The 20,085-nt window shown below is 36.9% G+C and overlaps 1 protein-coding gene across 2 annotated transcripts in view; it reads right to left on the bottom strand.

Moving 5' to 3' along the window:
- HERC5 (HECT and RLD domain containing E3 ubiquitin protein ligase 5) overlaps positions 1-20,085 on the bottom strand; it is a 42,837-nt gene that overhangs the window by 18,503 nt on the left and 4,249 nt on the right. The window contains exons 4-15 of one of the 2 annotated variants that reach the window (XM_071221256.1): positions 18,336-18,557; positions 17,010-17,101; positions 16,614-16,744; positions 14,187-14,332; positions 12,759-12,835; positions 11,952-12,055; positions 10,526-10,585; positions 8,773-8,866; positions 5,834-6,020; positions 4,518-4,672; positions 1,501-1,614; positions 481-591 (exon numbers count right to left, since the gene is read on the bottom strand). In XM_071221256.1, the coding sequence (XP_071077357.1) occupies positions 481-591; positions 1,501-1,614; positions 4,518-4,672; positions 5,834-6,020; positions 8,773-8,866; positions 10,526-10,585; positions 11,952-12,055; positions 12,759-12,835; positions 14,187-14,332; positions 16,614-16,744; positions 17,010-17,101; positions 18,336-18,557 (1,493 nt within the window). The remainder of the gene's footprint in view (positions 1-480; positions 592-1,500; positions 1,615-4,517; positions 4,673-5,833; positions 6,021-8,772; positions 8,867-10,525; positions 10,586-11,951; positions 12,056-12,758; positions 12,836-14,186; positions 14,333-16,613; positions 16,745-17,009; positions 17,102-18,335; positions 18,558-20,085) is intronic. The other variant, XM_071221257.1, reaches the window with a different exon arrangement.

Raw genomic sequence — 20,085 nt, 5'->3', positions numbered from 1 at the left:
ATAATGAAGTACAATATATTCATTGATGATAGTTAATTGAAAAGGGATACTTTCTACAAGTCTTTATTATGGCACCATCACAGGCATTCATTTGGGTCCAAAGTTCAAGAATCCTCTGTCACCTCTATTCCCATTGATATGTTTCCTTCACTAGATTGGACCTGCCTAAATGTCAGTGTTGATTCCAATCAAGTGCAAGTCTGCTATATGTCTTTGAGTGTCATTCAGAAGACTAAAGGCACCACCCTCAAGGTCAAAGCTCTACAACTAGGTCAGCTTCTACTAGGGCCCTAATATGCCTCAAGGCCAAGCCAACCCAAATGACTCTTTCTTGCCTTCTTCATTAGAGTATAAGCAATTTGAAAGCCAGAACCATTAGTTTCACCAGTGAATGGCTCCCTTATCAACCCGAAAACACTGTATGCTTAACATATTTATCATTTCATTTGTTAATGAAGACAAAGAAATCAGCATACATACCTGCATTTTTAAATGTGAGTCTGCATGTAGTAGTTTAATTTTTGACAGAATATTAAAGATAAATGGAAAATGACTGAATATGACAGGATACTGGAGGTCTACTGGAGTGTCCTAAAAATGGAAATGATAATAATTCTGATACAGAGATATCTTACGTCTTACCTCAGAGCCTCAAACCCCTAATGATTTAAAATCTCAGTACTTAAAACCAAGGCAATTCGAATTGATGGTCAGTACATAAAATTCTAAGAAAACATTTTACATGTACCAATGAAAGATATACAGACCTAGTATTTTTAGTGCTCATTTAATTTAACGACTAATTGTAAACTCTGGACACTTTCCCAAAGAACCTGTTCTGCAACTCGCACTTCTGAAATGTAAATTAGTTCAGATATATTTGGTAAATAAGGGAATAAAATAATATGGGTAGCTGGTTAGCTCATACATTTCTGCCAGGCAAGGGCTTATGTGCTAGGAGTAGGATTATAAGCTTCAGAGAAAAGGAAAAAACCTTAAGTCAGGCAGCAAGGGCCCTTTAGCTGTCTTTTAAGAAAATATAAAAGGAGTGCTTACACACAGGGTACCTTCCCCAAAGTTGCAGCCCTATACAGCTGGCTCCTGGTTAGTCACACTGCTGCCTTCTATGCCCAACCTAAGCAGCGTTCCTTTCCACTTCAATCTCTGTTATCTGAGTACCACCAGTCCTCTAATGAGAGTATGGCTAGATTTCTACCCTTTTGTTTTCGTACATTTCCATATTCGCATGGCACTCTCCACAACATGCTTGTCTGGTAGATCCAAGCTATCTGCCAAGATTTTCTGTTAGTGCTCTGGCTACAAAACTGCAGAGGTTTTGAGGGGTCTATCTTGCTTTTCCCATAAGCCCTATTATTTCTATTGGGCAATTCTGCAGACAGCAAAGATTTCTGGAAATTCATGTAATGTAGAAAGTTATAGCACAAATGCCTATATTAACTTACTGATGATCAAAATGCCATTTAAACATGCCATACTTACTAAGCTCATTTTCCAACAGGACCTTCTACGTGCATCTTCATAAAAATCAAGGCAGTGCGTGAGTTCAATTATTTGGAAAATATTTTCAGGCAGTTGACATTTAGTCTTGTTGACCTTAAATAGAATATAACCTATGAGAACATTTCATGTATAAAGACAATTTTAGGAGATCTGGACAGCTACATGCAAAAAAATGAAACTCAATCATCAACTTATACCATACACAAAAATAAATTCAAGGTGGATAAAAGACTTAAATGTAAGTCTTGCCACCGTAAAAGTCCTAGAGGAAAACATAGGCAAAAAAATCTCAGATATTCCACACAGCAGTATTTCCACCCATATGTCCCCTAAAGCAAGGGACATAAAGGAAAGAATAAACAAATGGCACCTCATCAAAATAAAAAGTTTCTGCATGGCTAAAGAAAACAACAGTAAAATGAAAAGAGAACCAACAGTATGGGAAAACACATTTGCCAATGATACCTCAGACAAGGGTTTGATCTCCACAATATATAAAGAACTCACACAACTCCACTCCAGGAAGACAAACCAACCAATTAAAAAATGGGCAAAGAATCTGAACAGACACTTCTCCAAGGAGGACATACAGAGGGCCCAGACACATATGAAAGGATGCTCAGTATCACTAGCCATCAGAGAGATGCAAATTAAAACCACAATGAGATACCACTTCACACCAGTCAGAATGGCCATCATAAACAAATCAACAAACAAGTGCTGGAAAGGTTGTGGAGAGAAGGGAACCCTATTGGTGGGAATGTAGCCAATACACTGGTGCAGCCACTGTGGAAAACAGTATGAAATTTCCTCAAAAAACTAAAAATGGAACTGCCTTTTGACTCAGCAATTCCACTGCTGGGAGTACACCCTAAGAATCCTGAAACACCAATTCAAAAGAGCCTATGCACCCCAATGTTCATAGCAGCACAATTTACAATAGCCAAGTGCTATAAGCAGCCTAAGTGCCCATCAGCAAATGAGTGGATCAAAAAACTATGTTGTATTTACACAATGGAATACTATGCAGCAGAAAGAAAGGAGCTCCTACCCTTCCTGACAGCATGGATGGTACTGGAGAGCATCATGCTAAGTGAAATAAGCCAGGCGGTGAAAAACAAATACTATTATGATCTCACCTGTAAGTGGAACCTAATCAACAAATAAGCAAACAAAATATAACCAGAGACATTGAAATAGAGAAAAAACTGACAGTACCCAGAGGGGAGTGGGGAGAGGGACAATAGGGGAAAACAGGAGGAGGGCCATCAAGGAACATGTATAAAGGACACATGGACAAAGCTAAAGGGGGTAGGTTCAAGGGTGGGAGGCAGGGATGGGTGGGGAGGGGTGGTGGTGGGGTGTAAATGGAGAAAACTATACTTGAACAATAATAAAAAATAAATAAATTTTTAAAAATAAAGATAATTTTGCTTAATGGCTATTAGATTATCAGGATAAATGCAAATTAAAAACTCCTAACCAGAATAAAGTGCCACAAGGGCCCAATTCCTCTACTGTCAAATCCGACACTTTCATGAACATAAAATATGCCTACATTTAATAGTAGAAATTGATAATCAGGACGATAAACTTCTAAATACTTTTATTTTTTTAATTACATTTTATTTTATTTTTTAAAATATTTTATTTATTTTTAGAGAGAAGGGAAGGGAAGGAGGGAGAGAAACATCAATACCCCCCACTGGGGACCTGGCCTGCAACCCAGGCATGTGCCCCAACTGGGAATTGAACCAGCGACCCTTTGCTTCCCAGGTCTGTGCTCAATCCACTGAGCTACACCACCAGGGCTTAAATTACATTTTATTGATTATGCTGTTACAGTTGTCCTGTTTTTTTCCCCCTTTGCCCCCCTTCCACCTGGCCCCCCCATTCCCTCAAGCAAGTTCATGTGCATGGGTCAAGCATATAAGCTCCCTGGCTACTCCATTTCCTATGCTGTACTTTATATCCCTCATTCCCATGGCTATTCTTTACTATGTATTTGTACTTCTCACTCCCCATACTTCTTCGTCCATTCTTCCCCCCCCCCACCTTCAATCTGGCACCCATTGAAACGCTCTCTGTATCCATGATTCTGTCTCTGTTCTTGTTTGCTTAGTTTGTTTTTTAGATTCAATTGTTGATAGATTTGCACTTTTTGCCATTTTATTGTTGATAGTTTTGATCATCTTTTTCTTAAACAAGTTCCTTTAACATTTCATATAATCATGGTTTGGTGATGATAATGCCTTTAGTTTTTTGTCTGGGAAGCTCTTATGTATCCTAACAAACCTATTAATTCCAGAATTAGGCATGGAAACTAAAAACCAACTCTTGATACATGAACACCAAGAAATACGTACAAAAATGTTTATAGCAGTATGTTTTCTCATAGAGAAACGTTCCCCCTGAAAGGTACTGCCAACAGCACATATATTCATCAGTAATGGAATGGATAATTATGGTAGATTCAAACAACGGACTACGATGTAGAAGTGAAAATGAATGAAATATAGCCAAAGTATTACTCTGGATGAAACTTGTAAAACAAATGTGTAAGAAGCATGTATTCCATCTGCATAAACTTCAAAAACAGCAAAATTAAACAGCATAATAGTCATAAAACAATAACTTAGAGTAAGGGAATGATTAACCCAAAATCCAGGATCATGGCTACCTCCAGGAGGTAAGGAGATGCAAGCTGAGAGAAAAACACACAGGCATTTTTAAACTACTGGAAATGCTTTCTTTATCAACATGGGCAGTAGTTACACTGATTATCTGTTATATTACTTTTCTTACAAACTGTTCTTAGACACTATGTACACTCCTTCAGATAGACAACTTAATTCACACAAAAAAACAAAATTAAAAAAATAGCAATATAAACTTCATGTTTCAAGAATCTGCTTAAGATTCAGGCTAGCTGAAAACTAAGGGAATTTTTATTACGAAATAGGGATATATAGGTTTCTAAAAGAGCGAACCCTTACCCTGTGCAGCCTTTTCAACATTTCTAGGAGGACTCTGATGTGACGGTTACTCTCAGTACTTTGAGTACAGTGACACAGTTGGGCAGTGATGACGCTTTTAAACATCTGTACCAGTTTAATGAAGGCAGATTCTTGCAGAGATGACCAATATTCCTCTGGGGAATACAAAAGTAAATCAATGTTAGCACGAAATTTCTCTTGAATTCTTAAAGGTAAAAAGTGATCTAAAACTGATAGAATATTTTCTATATATCATAGTTACAAAAACACATTTGCAATACATTTTTCAGTAAATATGATTGCAATTAAATTTAGAATGTAATGTCCTAAAAAACAGATCCTAGAACCATAATCTTGATAATTATTCTGTGAAAATAGTCACATTTTTTCCCGATGAAAGAGCATACTGTATTGAAAACTAGATTAAAAACTATTTCTGATCGCACAAGTCTTTTCGTGCTTCCAGCATGAGTTTTTAACTCTTAAAAAACACCTTTGGCATTGTAAAACAAAAAAAGTCTCAAACTAGCCTTCCATCACTTAAAATATTATCTAGATTTTATAAAACATAAAAAAAGAATGGACTTACTTGGGCTGAATATTCTATTTATGTCAAAAAACCCCAACTCATTAAATCTAATCAAGCCCCTAGAAATAACTGTCAATGTACTGGAAACACAAAGGAGGAAATAACCAGACAAATCTATAGGTGGGATATCCGACAGGACAACTGACCTAGAATTTTTTAAAAGTCTCTGAAATACCTTTTGCAGAAATTTGAATATGGCCTGGATATTGGGTATTATGGAATTATGGCTAATTTTTACTAGATGTGATAATGATGTCATGATAATGAAGATTTCCATATGGTTATATGATGCATGACTAAATATTATAGGTGAAATGTCATGATGTTTCCAACTTACTTTCAATAATTCAGCAAAGATGTAACCTGTACTTAAGGAGAAAGGAAGCGCATATTGTTGCTGACTCTCAGGTAGGAGATACATGGGTATTCACTGTACTATCCCTCCAACCTTTGCGTATGAAATTTTTCATAATGAAAAGCTAAGGAAAAAGGACCTCATGACCAAGTCATACACAGATCATTATAAGAACTTTAAAAAGATACTAAAACAATATATTTTGGATGAGCAGAGGAACTATTAAAGCATCATTAGAATACGCTAAGAATACAAGGTAAAAAAAAATGAATGTGTTTCCAATATCTACCTAAGTTTTACTATAACTTTACTAGGCACATCTTTCCATTGAGAGAGTGGTAAGTATTTTCACAGGTACATCATCAATCTTACCCAGAGCCCCTGAAGATTTATCACTCATTTTACAAACGGCCTCTGCAAACGGAATCACCAGGTTCTCCCAGTTGTTACAATCATACATCATGGGACATTCTGGGAGAAGGAAGAAAACTCCTAAAGCTTCTTGGTGTGAAGGAAATGGAAGATTTTTGAGCAGATTATCCCTGAGACATGTGGTTATCTGTAGTCAAAAAAGATCAGGGAGAAGACACTCAAAACACAGTAGGAACTGGGTGCAATTTACTGTAAACAAAATAAAGTTTAGAACCTGAAGTTTCATTGTACCGTGAAACTGGAATAATCATTTAGTCTAAAACCCATGTTTACATCCCATCTCACCTAGTCTCCCAATACCTGAGGTGTATATATGTGACAAGTATTGTCCCCATTCAATTACTGGGGGTGCATGAAAGAGATAAAGAAGAAATTACATGTACAAGAGTTACACTGGAGGAACAGTGGGTTCAGAACTAATAACCCTTCCAATGATAAATACTACATTGTAACCTCTGGTTCCAGAGCCACACCTCACATTTTTTTTTACAGAGGAAAGGAAGAATGTGTTCAAACTCCCAAAAGCAAAACAAAAATAAGACATAAAAACAAACAAAAAGTAACAAATGCAGCAAAAACCAACATGGTTTCCTATCATCTTCCCATAGAATCTCATCACCAACTCTTTCCCCCACAAACTCTAGTTCTAGCCCTTCCAATATCCTTGGTTTCTCCAATTCAGAATTCAAGTGTTCAGGAAAAGTTTAAATGTAATTCTGAGTTTTTATTCATCACATGTGCTCAGATAATATAATTTGGTTAAAAACCCACTAAGAAGATAAGCTGGTTACTTATGGAGTTTTTGTCAGATGCTAAATGATTTACATATGATTAAATAGGTCATTTAACCCTTTAATAGATGAGAAATCTGTATTTCAGAGAAATTAACTTGCTCAAGGTCACACCACTAAGCGGGAATCTCTCCTGGATCTTTCTGACTCCAAAGCCCTAGTTCTTAGTCATTAAATTATGAAACAGTAGCTAAATGGTATGTCTAAATGTTTGCATTTATAATTACTTTTACTTGTCAAAACATACTGGGCTCCTGCTCTGTGGTTTGGTCTTTGGAGTTACATATACCTGACACCTCTATTTAATAATGTCTCAAAAGCACACATCCTTCCTATCTCTTTGCTCATGATGAGCCACATCCCCAAACCTGCCAACCCACTCAGAACTATTGCAATACTCTCAAGCCAGTAATACTGTTTCACACACTATGCCTTAGTCTACAGCTTTCCTCACTGCCAGGAATGCCCTTCCCCATGTGGGCACCTGGTAAACTCCTACTTCCCCTGGGAACCTTGTTTTGGGTGCTCTAAGTAGAGCTGACTATCAACTGCCCTAGTAATGACTGAACTCATCCAAAATACTTACTATATACTCACTACATTCTAGGCTAGGCACGAGGGAAGAGAGCAGCACGTAAAACACAGCCAATCTTCCCACTAATAGCTCCATGAATGCATCCGTGTGTTGAACTAAGCCATGACCTTCTAAGGACAGGAAGCATCTCTCTTTCATTGTTCATCAGGACTACTCATCACAATGCCCTTCACATAGCAAACATTCAAATGTTTGCTAAATAGATGAATGAATGCCAAGTCTGTGAATCCCTATCACAGAAATCTCAAAATAGAACCATTACAGGTCTTCTGACCCAATTATCCTGTTTGAAATGATGGAAGGTTGCTCCTTGATTATGTCGGTTACACTTTATATTGTTCTGGAATGACCAAGGCATGATCAGTCTTAGAGATGAACTGATCCAACCTTTCCCCTCTCCCACAGAAGTGGTCTTCTGTTTTTGGTGACACTTTACATTAAGTGCTGCAGAGTCCTGATAAAGATACATAATTAGGGATCCATTGTACCTCAAATCCCTAATGGCACCATGGTTGTCAAACAAAGTTAACAGAACTGAACTTTCCATCTTTCCGAGATACAGGAATGGGTGTGAGGGGGAATTGCAGCTAAAATACAGAATGCTAACTATCAGACAGAGCAACAGAGGTGAGAGAGGTGAGAGAGGTGAGAGGGAGGGAGGGAGATGAGAGCAAGATTGAGAGGGGAAGAGAATGAGAGCTATAGAAACAGAAGAAAAGATGAAAGGAGGGATGGAAGGGAACAGACAGAAAGGGGGAAAGTAGAGTGGTTAAGTAAGGGGAGAAGGGGAAGGGAAGGAGAAAAGAAATGAAGGAGAAAGAAAAAGGAACCAGAGACCCAGAAAGAACCAGACTGAGAAAAGAACATACCAAGTACCACCCCTAGATCAACCAGCATAATAGAACAGGGAAATAAATTAATAGAGGCTGAATCAAGAAAGGCTAAATTAACAAAGGAAGTGTGTTTGTAACATCTGCAAGTGGGAAACCTGAAGACAGTAATGATAGGGCCGTAAACAAAGAAGCTACAATCTCAAAGGAACAAGAATATTCTAAAACCTACGGAAAAGGTGCAATGGAACAAAACAGAGAGGAAGAATCCAGGTGGTCTTTGGTAAAGAGGATGTTTAAATCAGAAAAAGTGTGCTCATTTCTATCCTTATGTTGAAAATATCTACAAATAAAATGCTCTTATTCTAGTGTACCAATCTCAACAAATCCTTTAATCATCTTCCTAAAGCTCTGAGTTGAAACAATTCCCTCTACGAGAATGTGTGCATATGTGTATATGTGAATTATTTAGACTATTTTTAACCTATATGACTACTATACCAACTATTTAGCCCTATGTGAGCAAACACCTGAATGCTGAGTTTAACATGGATATACTAAAGGGTCTCAGTCTCTCAAAACAAAATATTTCTTCTGAAATTCTGAATTCTTATAAAAATTGTTTTAGTGATTTTCTTTTCCAAACAATTTGAAGAATACCACCATGTTGTGAATACAGTCCTTCTGGGTTAACTCCTTAAAGGCATTTCTTGCTTTATTTAAGTCCAAATGAACAGACATCGTTTCTGTAGCTATTCTGTGGAAGATAAATTTTAAAAATAGATGAATAAGTAAATGAAAAAGAACAATTCAAAATTACGTATTTTATTAGATTATCTATCTAGATAAAGTTTTTTTCTAAAGTTTGCTTTCATTTTTACTCAACTTTACAATAACTACAATAATTTGCCCCATGCCAGAGCACCCTGGCCTGGAACCATTGCCGGGCCTCACCCGTGGGCTGCAGGCAATGAAGTGGGCCACGCAGTGGAAAAATATAAATAAATAAATAAATAAATAATTTGGCCGAATAACAAATACAATTAAAAATATAGTTGACAACATGATTACTTCTAAAATGCCAAAACTATCAAGGCTTCATTAACAATATATTCTATCAAACTTTATTTCAGACATTATCTTATCTTAAATGGGCAATCAAGAAATATTTATTTTCCGGTAAAAAAAATAGCCACAGAAAAAAGGAAGAGTTTTCCTATTCCTGGGAGGAAAAAAAAAAAGCCATTTCTCCCAGTTATATAAAGTGAAAGTGGGGACTAAAAAATCAGACAGTTATATAAAGTGAAAGTGGGGACTAAAAAATCAGAGATGTTTGAACAGTAAATTGTTTGTATTCCAATAAAAACTACTAATGATGTATATTTTAAGCCATGAATGATGTAGTGAACTGAATACAATCACTGCCTAAAAATACACATTCTTTGTAAAGCAATATATTTAGTGTCTAAAAAAAGTCTTGCAAATAAAATTATATAAATATTTAGTAAAAGAATTATAAAGTTTTTCCCTCATATTATTTAAAAATTCAAAGAAATCCTAACATCTTTCAACAAGGAAATTTTAAAGAAGGGTATGTCCTTCCCATGAAATACCATACAGACATTAAAATGATATTTTCAGAGCCCTGACCCACATGGCTCAGTTGGTGGAGTGCTGGCCTGCAAAGCAAAGGTCACAGGTCTGATTCCCAGTCAGGGCACATGCCTGGGTTGTGGGCCAGTCCCAGTTGGGGTATGTGCAAGAGGCAACCAAAATTATGTTTCTCTCTCTTTCTCTGCCTCCCTTCCCCTCTCTCCAAAAATATATAAACAAAATCTTTAAAAAATGATGTTATAAGAAATGAATATGGAAATTGAACATAATTTAAAAAATGGACAAATATATTAAGTGTAAAACAATGTATAAATCAACACATAATCCCATTTCTATAAAAAAAATACATTTACATAGAAAAAGTATACATACAAATGCTACTAGCTATTACTCTTTGGTAGTGAATTATGGGTGATTTTCATTTTTTTGTGTGTGTAATACTGTGTTTTTGACATTTTCTATAGCGATCATGTAACAATAATTTTCAAAGTGATAAATACATAGGTAATTATTTTATCCTCAAACCATTTCTTTATAATCTTTCACAGTACTTTTAAGAGATAAAATTGATATATATTAGTTTCAAGTGTATGACATAACAAGTCAATATAGGTATATATTTCAAAATAATCATAACAAGAAGTCTAGTTAACATCTATCACCAAATAGTTACAATTTTTTTCTTCTAACTTTTAAGATCTACTCTCTTAGCAACTTCCAAACACACAATATGGTATTATTAACCATAGTCACACAGTTATTTTCAACAGAATTTTATAAATTCATTACATGTATTAATTACCTTTCCCTCACAAAACTTCCAGTCAGACAAGCAGGAGATGAGAATATCTCTCTGATTTCCCTATGTTAAGGAATAAAATAATGGTTAAAACGAATCATGATTATGCTTCCTTATTGCCTGAGACATGATAAATAAAACATCTTATAATTGTCCTTTTCCCTCTCTCTCCAAATGGTTTGTTATTGCCTTGGGTATCTAAATGTTGATTCCATTTATTAAACCTGATTTTCAGTGACTAACATGGGAAATAAAAAGATATGTATTCAGAGAAGCCACAGGGAAAGAGGAAAAGGCTTGACCTACAGTCAGTATTTTCTTCGACAACACAAAACTCTCTCTCATCTTACCCAACTTTTCCCAGCCCTATTTATTTTTGTTCCACTTAAGTGGAACACAAAAAATTACCAGAAATTAAATTGGGAGGAGGGGGAGTATGCTCAGTTCCATCTTACTAGTAACTGCACAAATAGTTCTTGATTGTTTATGCTGAGCAAATTATAATGAAACTTTTTGTACAACTACTTTCCAGAATTAGAAAGCCATACCTAAAATATCTCTAAAAAGGACATTTTTGTAAAAATTAAGTATAACCTCTATAGGTGGTAGGAGATGTTCAGCTGTGAATAGGAAGTCTACAAACAAGTGGTTCTATGGTCAAATAGGCCTAGGAAACTGTAAACTGTGTTTCCTTCTCAGGTAGTCAAAATACATGCAAACATATCAAAGGCCCAGAGAAGTTCTGCAGTAAAGAAAGCTGCTCTCATGGATATTACATGCTTGTTGTGATGATTAATTTTGTGTGTCAACTTGGCTAGGCAACAGTACCCAGATATTTGGTCAAACACCAAACTAGGGGGTGGGAGCTGGGTAGAGGTGGGTAAAGGGAGGAAAAGTGAGGGACATCTGTAATAATGTCAACAATAAAAAAAATCTAAATGTTGTTGTAAAGGTATTAAATTAGATTATACTTAAAATCAGCAGACTTTGAATAAAGCATATTATTCTCCATAGGTGGAGAATACACATGTGGGTGGGCTTCATCCAATCAGTTGAAGGCCTTACTGAGAAAAAGGTTAAGGTCTCCGAAAAGAGGAACCTCTGCCTCCAGACTGCCTTGGGACACAAGCTGCAAAATCAGCTCCTCCCTGGGCCTCCCTGTTAGTCTGCCTTATCGTTTTTGTACCTACCCGCCCTCTTAAACCCATGAGCCAACTCCTTAAAAAATCAATCAAACAAATAATCTCTCCACACACACACATACACAAACGTTCTTTATTGGTTCTGTTTCTCTGGAGATCTCTGGCTAATGGGCCACTTAGTAGACCACAAAATCTTACATCTGTGTATTGTGCTGAGCAAACAAGCGGGCGGGGGGGGGGGGTACAATTTTAGGGGACTACATAGCAGACAGACACATGAAGCATACCTTTTTGTATTTTGCCATTGCTTAGTCCCCACATCAGCAATCCACCTCTTTACAGTCCCTTCATTCAGTGTGGGAATTTTCCTCCTCAGATTAACATAGGGATTCTGTAAACAAACAAGAAAAGTAAAATATAGTAATTTAGAAACAACAGAAACAGGAACCCAACTTTTAGGCATATTCTGAGGATAGACAGTAATATTGATTTTTAAAAACATAACATAGCTCTGGGAAACTATAAAGTGAAATTTTACCAATAAGTAATCCATCATTTGCCTAGTTGCCCAGTTTGGACCCAAATTTAGATCCAAAGTAAATTTCTCTGAGTGCCCCAACAACACTTAGCACTTTATACAGGTATGACTGGATTAAAACGAACAGCATCACACAGCTCTGAGGGGAAGGAAAGGTCCTAAAAGGGCTGTGTGTAGAAGTGGGAGGAACACGATTTGCCTTGGTGAAGTAGGACGAGGACGTTATTCGTAAGCCTGTGAACCTCAGGTCTTTTTCAGTACTGGCTGGCAGAGCTACATTACAATGGCAACACTGACCAAATACCATTCACTGGCAGGGAGCCTCCCAAAACAGTAAGAAGAGTCTAAGGAAATCTCTTTGATTCAACATTTACCAGGTTCAAATCTGATTTTTGTGGGTAATTATGTAGTTTAGACAATAAAGGATCAGTAATGTCTCACCTATTCCCTAAAAGTCAGCCTAGTTACCTGATGATTTTGGAATTCACCAAACTTGGATTCTGGAACTGTTTTACTTAAAATACCAAATTACAGAGTATCTAGAGATTTTTTTTACCTCTTTTTTCATCCAGAGCAAAATGCTTTGATTCCCTCCAGCAATTAATATTAACTCCTTTTCTGAGTTACGGCTTTCTGAAAGGGATATACAAAAAGAGTTTAGAGTATCATTTGACACAAACAAACATGCACACTCAGTTTAATTTCAGATTATTTCTAAATTTAGTCCTTTTAGCTTTCTGATAGGCAAAGACTCAGCACCTTTCCTATACGTAAAGAAGAAATATATATCTACTTCAGGGTAAAGTCTAATAGACAAACAGGTGATTCACAAGGTTGATATGTGACACTAGTTTAATGTACATAATATAAATGTTTATGTATATAAATATGTATATATAACACAAATCAAACAAATATTTGATTAGTTAACTGTTCCTTGGTGTAATTTGGCCCTTATTACTAAAACCTATATCCTACAACTCAAGATTTGACCAATCACTACTGGCTGTGAGGAAGGTAAATAAGTTATTTTAAAGGTCTATGTAAGTGGTTATAAGAAATATATGCACTGCTTAAGGAAATAACCCTACTGTTCATTTTCCCAGGAGAACTGAGAGAATTCTGGTATTTTAGGTTACCACTAAACTTTCACCAAAGTGCTCCAAAGAACAACTTTTTTTTTTTTTTTAAGATTTTATTTATTTGTTTAGAAAGAGGGGAAGGGAGGGAGAAAGCAAGGGACAGAAACATCAATGTGTGAGAGAAACACTGATTGGTTGCCTCTCGCACATTGGGGACAAGGCCCACAACCCAGGCATGTGCCCTAACTGGGAATGGAGCCGGCAACCTTTTGCTTTTCGGGAAGATGCTCCACCAACTGAGCCCTGGCAGTCAGGGCCAGAGGAACTTCTAGAGTAGAGGGTTTCATAGCTCAGGCTCTGAGGTTACACAGGACACAGTTCAAATCCAGCCAAACCACTTACGGGCTAACCCTTTGCTCTCTAAGTCTCTGCACACTCCAGTAAAATGGGACTGAGAGTACACTTCTCCCTGAACTGTTCAAGGATAGGTGAGATAACACATGTTTAAGTGTTCAGCCCAGTTACCTCACATATGTCAGCTGCTCTCATTCTGAGGATTTTACATGATTATGAATCAATTTAACCAGGTAAGAAAACAAATCACCATGAAATTAATAGGCCCCCCTGCAAACTGGAATCGGAGGTTGCATATGCTTCTGAATTTATATAGTCTATTTTTATGTTGTATCATTTTAAGTCCAAATTAATCTTCATCTGAAGGTGTAAGAAGAAACTAAGTTATTTTGACTTGATAAATTAGACTGGATATTTTAAATTCTAAGTAAAAAATGAAACCAATATTTAGAGAAACTCCCTTCACAGTCATACATTTCTTTTCTTGCCACAATACAGTTTCTCGACAAAGATATTTATGCTAAATCCTGTGCTCCTATAGAATTTACCAAATCTGATTTCTTCATTTGATGGCAATTTCATGGGAAGTGGTATAAGCTGATTATGTGTTCCACCATTTCCCAGCTGTCCTTCTTCTCCAGAACCAAATGAAAAGACCTTTCCCAAATCAGAAACATAGGCAAGTGTGTGCCGCCTATTAAAAAAAAAAAAACACACATATGGTCAGTTCTCAATTATCCACAATGAAAGTTCGCAGCAATGCAGTAAACTGACAAAATAAGGTTAGCCAATGAATGAAATTAGTTAACCAATTGCCAATGCATGAAAATTGCCACCTGGAAACTAAGAAACCATCAATATGTGGTTGAGATGACTTTGGAATCCCTAAGTCCACTCAACACCATGATGCTACACCTTGGCAAATAGTATTCTCTTCATCAGGAACAAGCATCTCCCTTTTCCTTTTCCTCCCTCTTTAAACCTTGGCTTGAGAGTCCCCACCTCTTGGAAGCCACCTCTTTGCATCCTAGAAAATGGAATTAGATGATCCTCTGAGTTTTCTATTTCCCAAAGATTTTATCACACTGATTTTCTTACAACTTTGTTCAATGGTCTCTCCCACTGTATAGAATTTGGCCTTACTCAAAAAGAGGTTCAGCCTTTGTCCTCAGTGCCAGGGAGGTAACCTCTAAACCCTTATTATTAGCCAGGTGACAGGTGTGTGTCTTTATTATTCCTGGTAGGCCCCTGAGACCACACTTAATAGTTTACCCAGATGGCTCATGGAGGGCCCCTCTGGCTGCATGTAAGGCAAACCTACAAGGAGGGAGAGGCTGGACTCTGAATTCTACCTAGACATAACTCCATCAATCACAACTAAGCAATGAAACTGCAATAACAACTTTGGACTTTGGTGAGCTTCCTTGGTTGGCAATACTCTACACATTGTCATGTATCAGGCTGGGAGGAGGTTAACACTGTCAAGGGGAGCAGATGCCTGAAGTTCCTTATTTGGACCCCTCCTAGGCTCTGTCTATGCATATGCATCTCTTCTTTTGGTTATATTAATTTGTGCCTTCCTCCTATAATAAATGTGACCATGAGTATGAGAGCTTTCAGGGAGTTCTGTCTTTCCAGTGAATTCTCCTGTGTTAGTAGGGGTACTGCCCTGGTTTCCATTAAGACATCTCTAATGTGACAACTTCTCTTGGAACAAAAGAAGGTGTGTTATGAAAAATCCAATGTGGTGATAGTTTCTTTGGATAATGCAGACATCAGTGAATGCAGAGAATTATGCAATCCCAATAATTTGTGGTCTGCCTTCATAACATTCATTCATGTAATTTTACTCTGAGATCATGAGTCTATTTCTGTAGACTGAAAGTACCTATACCAGTTTAACAGCAAAGGGTGAGTAAACAAACAAATGAACTTAATATTCAGTACAGTCTGAATTTGGTTGTGGTTAGTGAGGAAAAAAACCGCTCAAAAGAATGGGTGTATCTGGGTGAAAATATTTAACTCCAAGAACCAACACCCCACTGGTGAGAAGTGGATTGATTGATGTTTGAGAACGTTTTTCTACTTTTGTTTAAAAATAGCTGTGAAAGTCAAACTTCTATTTTAGTAAAACCAAGGATGACTTTGTCTTCACTTTAAGGTGATCACTCTGAAAGAATGGTAATGAAGCATGATGGCCCCTGAGGGGTTGTGAGAAAGTGATTACATTAATGGATGATAGTTTGGGATTCATGCTTTATTTTTTAATTGAATTCATGGTTAAAATTATACAGGTTTCAAGTGTACATTCTGTAACACATCATCTGTATATTGTATTGTGTGTTCACCACTCCAGGTCAAGTCTCCTTCCATCACCATTTATTTCACCTCTGTTCTCCTACATCCCCCCAACCCCCTTTCCCTCTGACAATCGCCAAGCTGTTGTCTGTGTCTATGGGGGTTTTTGTTTGTTTTTTGCTTAATCCCTTCACCTTTTTTAACCGGCTCCCAAGCCCCATTCCCCTCTAAGAGCTGGCACTCTGTTCTCTATCTCTAAGTCTGTTTCTGTTTTGTTTGTTATTTTATTTTATTTTTCCTAAATAAATGACATTTTTCTTAGAGACAAAATGCATTTGAACAGATACAAAGGTATTTCACTGAAGGGGCATCTTATGAAAAAGGATTCATGGACACAGACAGCAGTGTGGTGCTTGCTGGGGGTATGGGGGTATAATGGGACTAAATGGCAATGAAAAAAATACAATTAAAAAAAGATTTAACTAAAAAAACCCAAGTATGTATGCTAAAATAAAAACTATGATTATCTACCAATAATGTAAATTAACCATTTTCATCCACTTGAAAATGTTTTAATACTTTTATCTCAACCAATGAAACCAATGGAAAGTTTTAAACTTCCTATCTAGATTTATTATATGAACTTAATCAACGTTCATCAATACTTTACAACTTACCTTCCACATGCTATCTGGGTCACTCTATTCCCAACGAGCTCAGTCACCAAACAGGGTTTTAACTCATTCTCTGTTGAATTGTGACCAAGCTGCCCATATTGTCCAGCACCAAATGTAAACAGGAGCCCATCCTAAGGAAATAGAACTTTGTATGACATTCTGAAGAAATACGACACAGAAGTTGTATTCACTGATACAAAGGCATAGGTGAATAATTAAAAAGCACTGTCAAGCAAAACCCTCAGTTATCAGGATGACAGTCCCATTTGTGGGAAATGATGACCTTTCTTCCCTGAGGAAGACTAACTGCCCACACCTAGATATTCTAGTGCTTTCCCCACTACACTACAAAGTGTTCTTCCCAAAGAAAAGCCAGGGAAACATGAGGACACGCACCTTTGTGAGCACGGCAGTGTGAGAGCCACCACAAGCAAGGAATTCAACTTTCTGACTGTCCAGTGCTTCAATAAGGGAAGGAAAATCTTCATCTATACAAAGGAAAGAATAGTTGAAGTGACCAATAGGAAATGCTGAACTTCACACTAGAGTTCCGTGCTACTGGTAAAATACCTGGACTACTTCCTCCAAGCATAACAGCAATAGTTCCCAACACATTGTGACAAGAAAGGCTCTATGTAGGTGTATTTAGGCTTAAGGGTGGGATTGGGCAATGGTAAAGGACCACATTTGGGGGTACTCACCTATGGAAGTATCAAGCCACTTTCCAGAGACCATTCTCCTCTTTTTAACCTAGCCTGATTAACTGTAATTGCAAAATATCTGATATTTTTGATTCCCATTGAAAATTATCCTTTTTAATGAAGTTTTTTTTGTTTTAAATTCTCTACTATGGTGTCCTTGCCTCATCCTACACCTTCTTTCTTTCATGATTATTTTCTCGTTAAAACACTTTTGAATCTTGTCAAAAATAGTTTAACTGCCCTTTATTCCTTTGCCACCTCTGAATATTCTTCTAACACTGACTTATGGGTTCTCCTGAGTAACCAGCATGGGACCACATCAAGTAGAAATGCAGTGTTTGATCATAACTCAAGAGGATTAAGTGTGCATTACCAGAGTTGATAAATCAATGGAGTCTGCTACACCTGAAAATTCTAACAAGGTGTTTGGCATCCTAAGTTGTTCTGTTTTCCACTATGTGGAGGTAGTTCGATAATGGGAATTACTGTACATGTTTTATTGTGTACACACCCATGTGTGTATGTGTACACATGTAATTAATGGCTTATAGAATATGATTGGGATATGTGAGTTTCTAAGATAGAATGTTAGTATCCTTTGGTCATAATATAATTATACTAATAGACACTTAAGTGCACATGTACCTTGAAGGTCATTTCATCCAAACTCATCACTTTACAGAAAATAAAAATAAGGCCTAGAGAAAAACTGTAAGTGACTGGGTAAGGCCCTGCAATTAGTTAACTGTGAAATGGGAACCACAATCCACGTGTTCCAAACCCCAGAGTGAAACTTTTCCCCCTTTCCACGCGGCCCTGACATGTGTCTCAATTACAGCAAGGACTTCCACACTATGCATGACTTTTAAACCATCCTACACACAGAGAGAGAACCAGGAAGAACAGTAAAAATAAAAGTGAGGACTTGAACCATTTTTAAAAGGAATGTCTGTGTTAAATTCATTACTTAGCTAACAAATATATATGTTGATAACATGAATTTCAAAATATGTTTCCATACTGTCTGTGTGGCCCAGGCCTAGTTGTCCAAAATTATTTCTTCCCCATGAATAAATGTTTCCAGACATGGATAAAGCCATGCTGTGGGCTTCCCCTGCAGAAATCTGAGCCAAGGGGACTCCAGAGAGGTGCTCCACAATCTGTGGTGTAGGGGTTGAGTCAAATACTTTTCCAAGTCCAAGCTGGCCATGTAAGTTCTGTCCCCATGCAAAAAGTTCACCACCTTGACATAAACAAAGAAAATGCTGTCTTATTACATTGAAAACACAGCAGACATTACCCTAGTGCATTACAAATGCAATCCATATTACTGGTATACTATTACAAACTCTTACATTCAAATTGACAGGACTTCTTAGATCCTGTATTTCTGAATCAGAAAAACCAGAGAATCTTATCAGCAGTAACAGTTATACTTCCTTACCTCCTACCTCAAAGGGTAGTGTTGTGGACTAAATGGTTGTGTCTTCCCCCAATTCATACACTAAAATCTTAACCCTCAATGTGATATTAGGAGGTAGAGCCTTTGGGAGGTGATTAGGATTAGATGAAATTGTGAGGGTGGATCCCTTATGAATGGGGTTAGTGCCCTCATAAGAGATCTCAGAGAGCTCTCTTATCCTTTCCACTGAGTAAGAAGATGGCCCCTCATCAGTCATCAAATGTGCTGGCACTTTGAACTGGACTACCAGCCTCAAGAAGTGTATGAAGTTTCTCCTGTTTAAGCCACCCAATTTATGGTATGTTTGTTACAGAAGCCCAAACAGACAAAGACAGGCAAAATGAAGCTATCTGAACATATTATAATTAAATTCAAGAAATACTTATTTAAAAAAAAAAGAGGATAGGCCCGTGAAAAACAAAAGCATTTTACATCTAGATAAAAACCTAAAAACCTAGAATTACTCTTTTCTCTCTGTGTGAACCCCCTCTTCTTAACTTGCCTAAAGATCCTAAATAAACAACTTAAAAACACATTTGATGTTGCATTCATCAAAAGTCCATTCTTTTGTATTGTGAATTGGTACTCCATTGTATGATATGGCAGATTTTCTTCATTAACTAGCCAAAGTACATTTGGGGTGTTTCTAATTTCTGACGATTATGAATAAAGTTACTGTAAATATTCAAAATTACAGTTGAAATTGCACACAGTATCTTAAAAGAACCAGCACCTTCTTCCATTAGTTGAAAATATGAAATATATTTGTAAAGAAGTTTTTAGCCAATATATAATAGAGTTGACAATAACTAATGAAGTCTGAAAAAATATATCAGTGAATTAACGCTTACTGGACACCTATTTTCAAGATACTATGCAAGATCTAGTGGCAGAGCCTGTCCTTCTAACATAATTACCTTGACCAACCTTTCAGCCACCAAAAATATAATGATGAGAATGCAGTTTTACTTCTTGTTTCCCCAACTTTCCTTTTTCCTACATGGGATTTACCAGCAATAAACCCCAAATATCCCCTCCCCCCTACATCACTAGACCCTGGAGTTCTAGAAGGCACAGTGTGTCTGCTTTGTCTTCATAACCTGAACATGGTAGATACTCAAAATTAAGTATGTGTTCACGAATGGATGAAGTCAAACCATCAGGCCAATTTTTTTCCAATACAAGTTCATGCCCTGAAATTTCCTTAGGGCCTTCAAAACAGGTCAAATACTTGATTATTTACTTTCTTTGAATCCCAGCTTCCATTCAGTTTATGTCTGTCCTATATATTAAAAAAATTTTTTTCAAC

This window comes from Desmodus rotundus, chromosome 4 (genome assembly GCF_022682495.2).
Source record: "Desmodus rotundus isolate HL8 chromosome 4, HLdesRot8A.1, whole genome shotgun sequence".
Taxonomy (NCBI): domain Eukaryota; kingdom Metazoa; phylum Chordata; class Mammalia; order Chiroptera; family Phyllostomidae; genus Desmodus; species Desmodus rotundus.
This window is presented reverse-complemented; position numbering and strand designations above follow the sequence as displayed.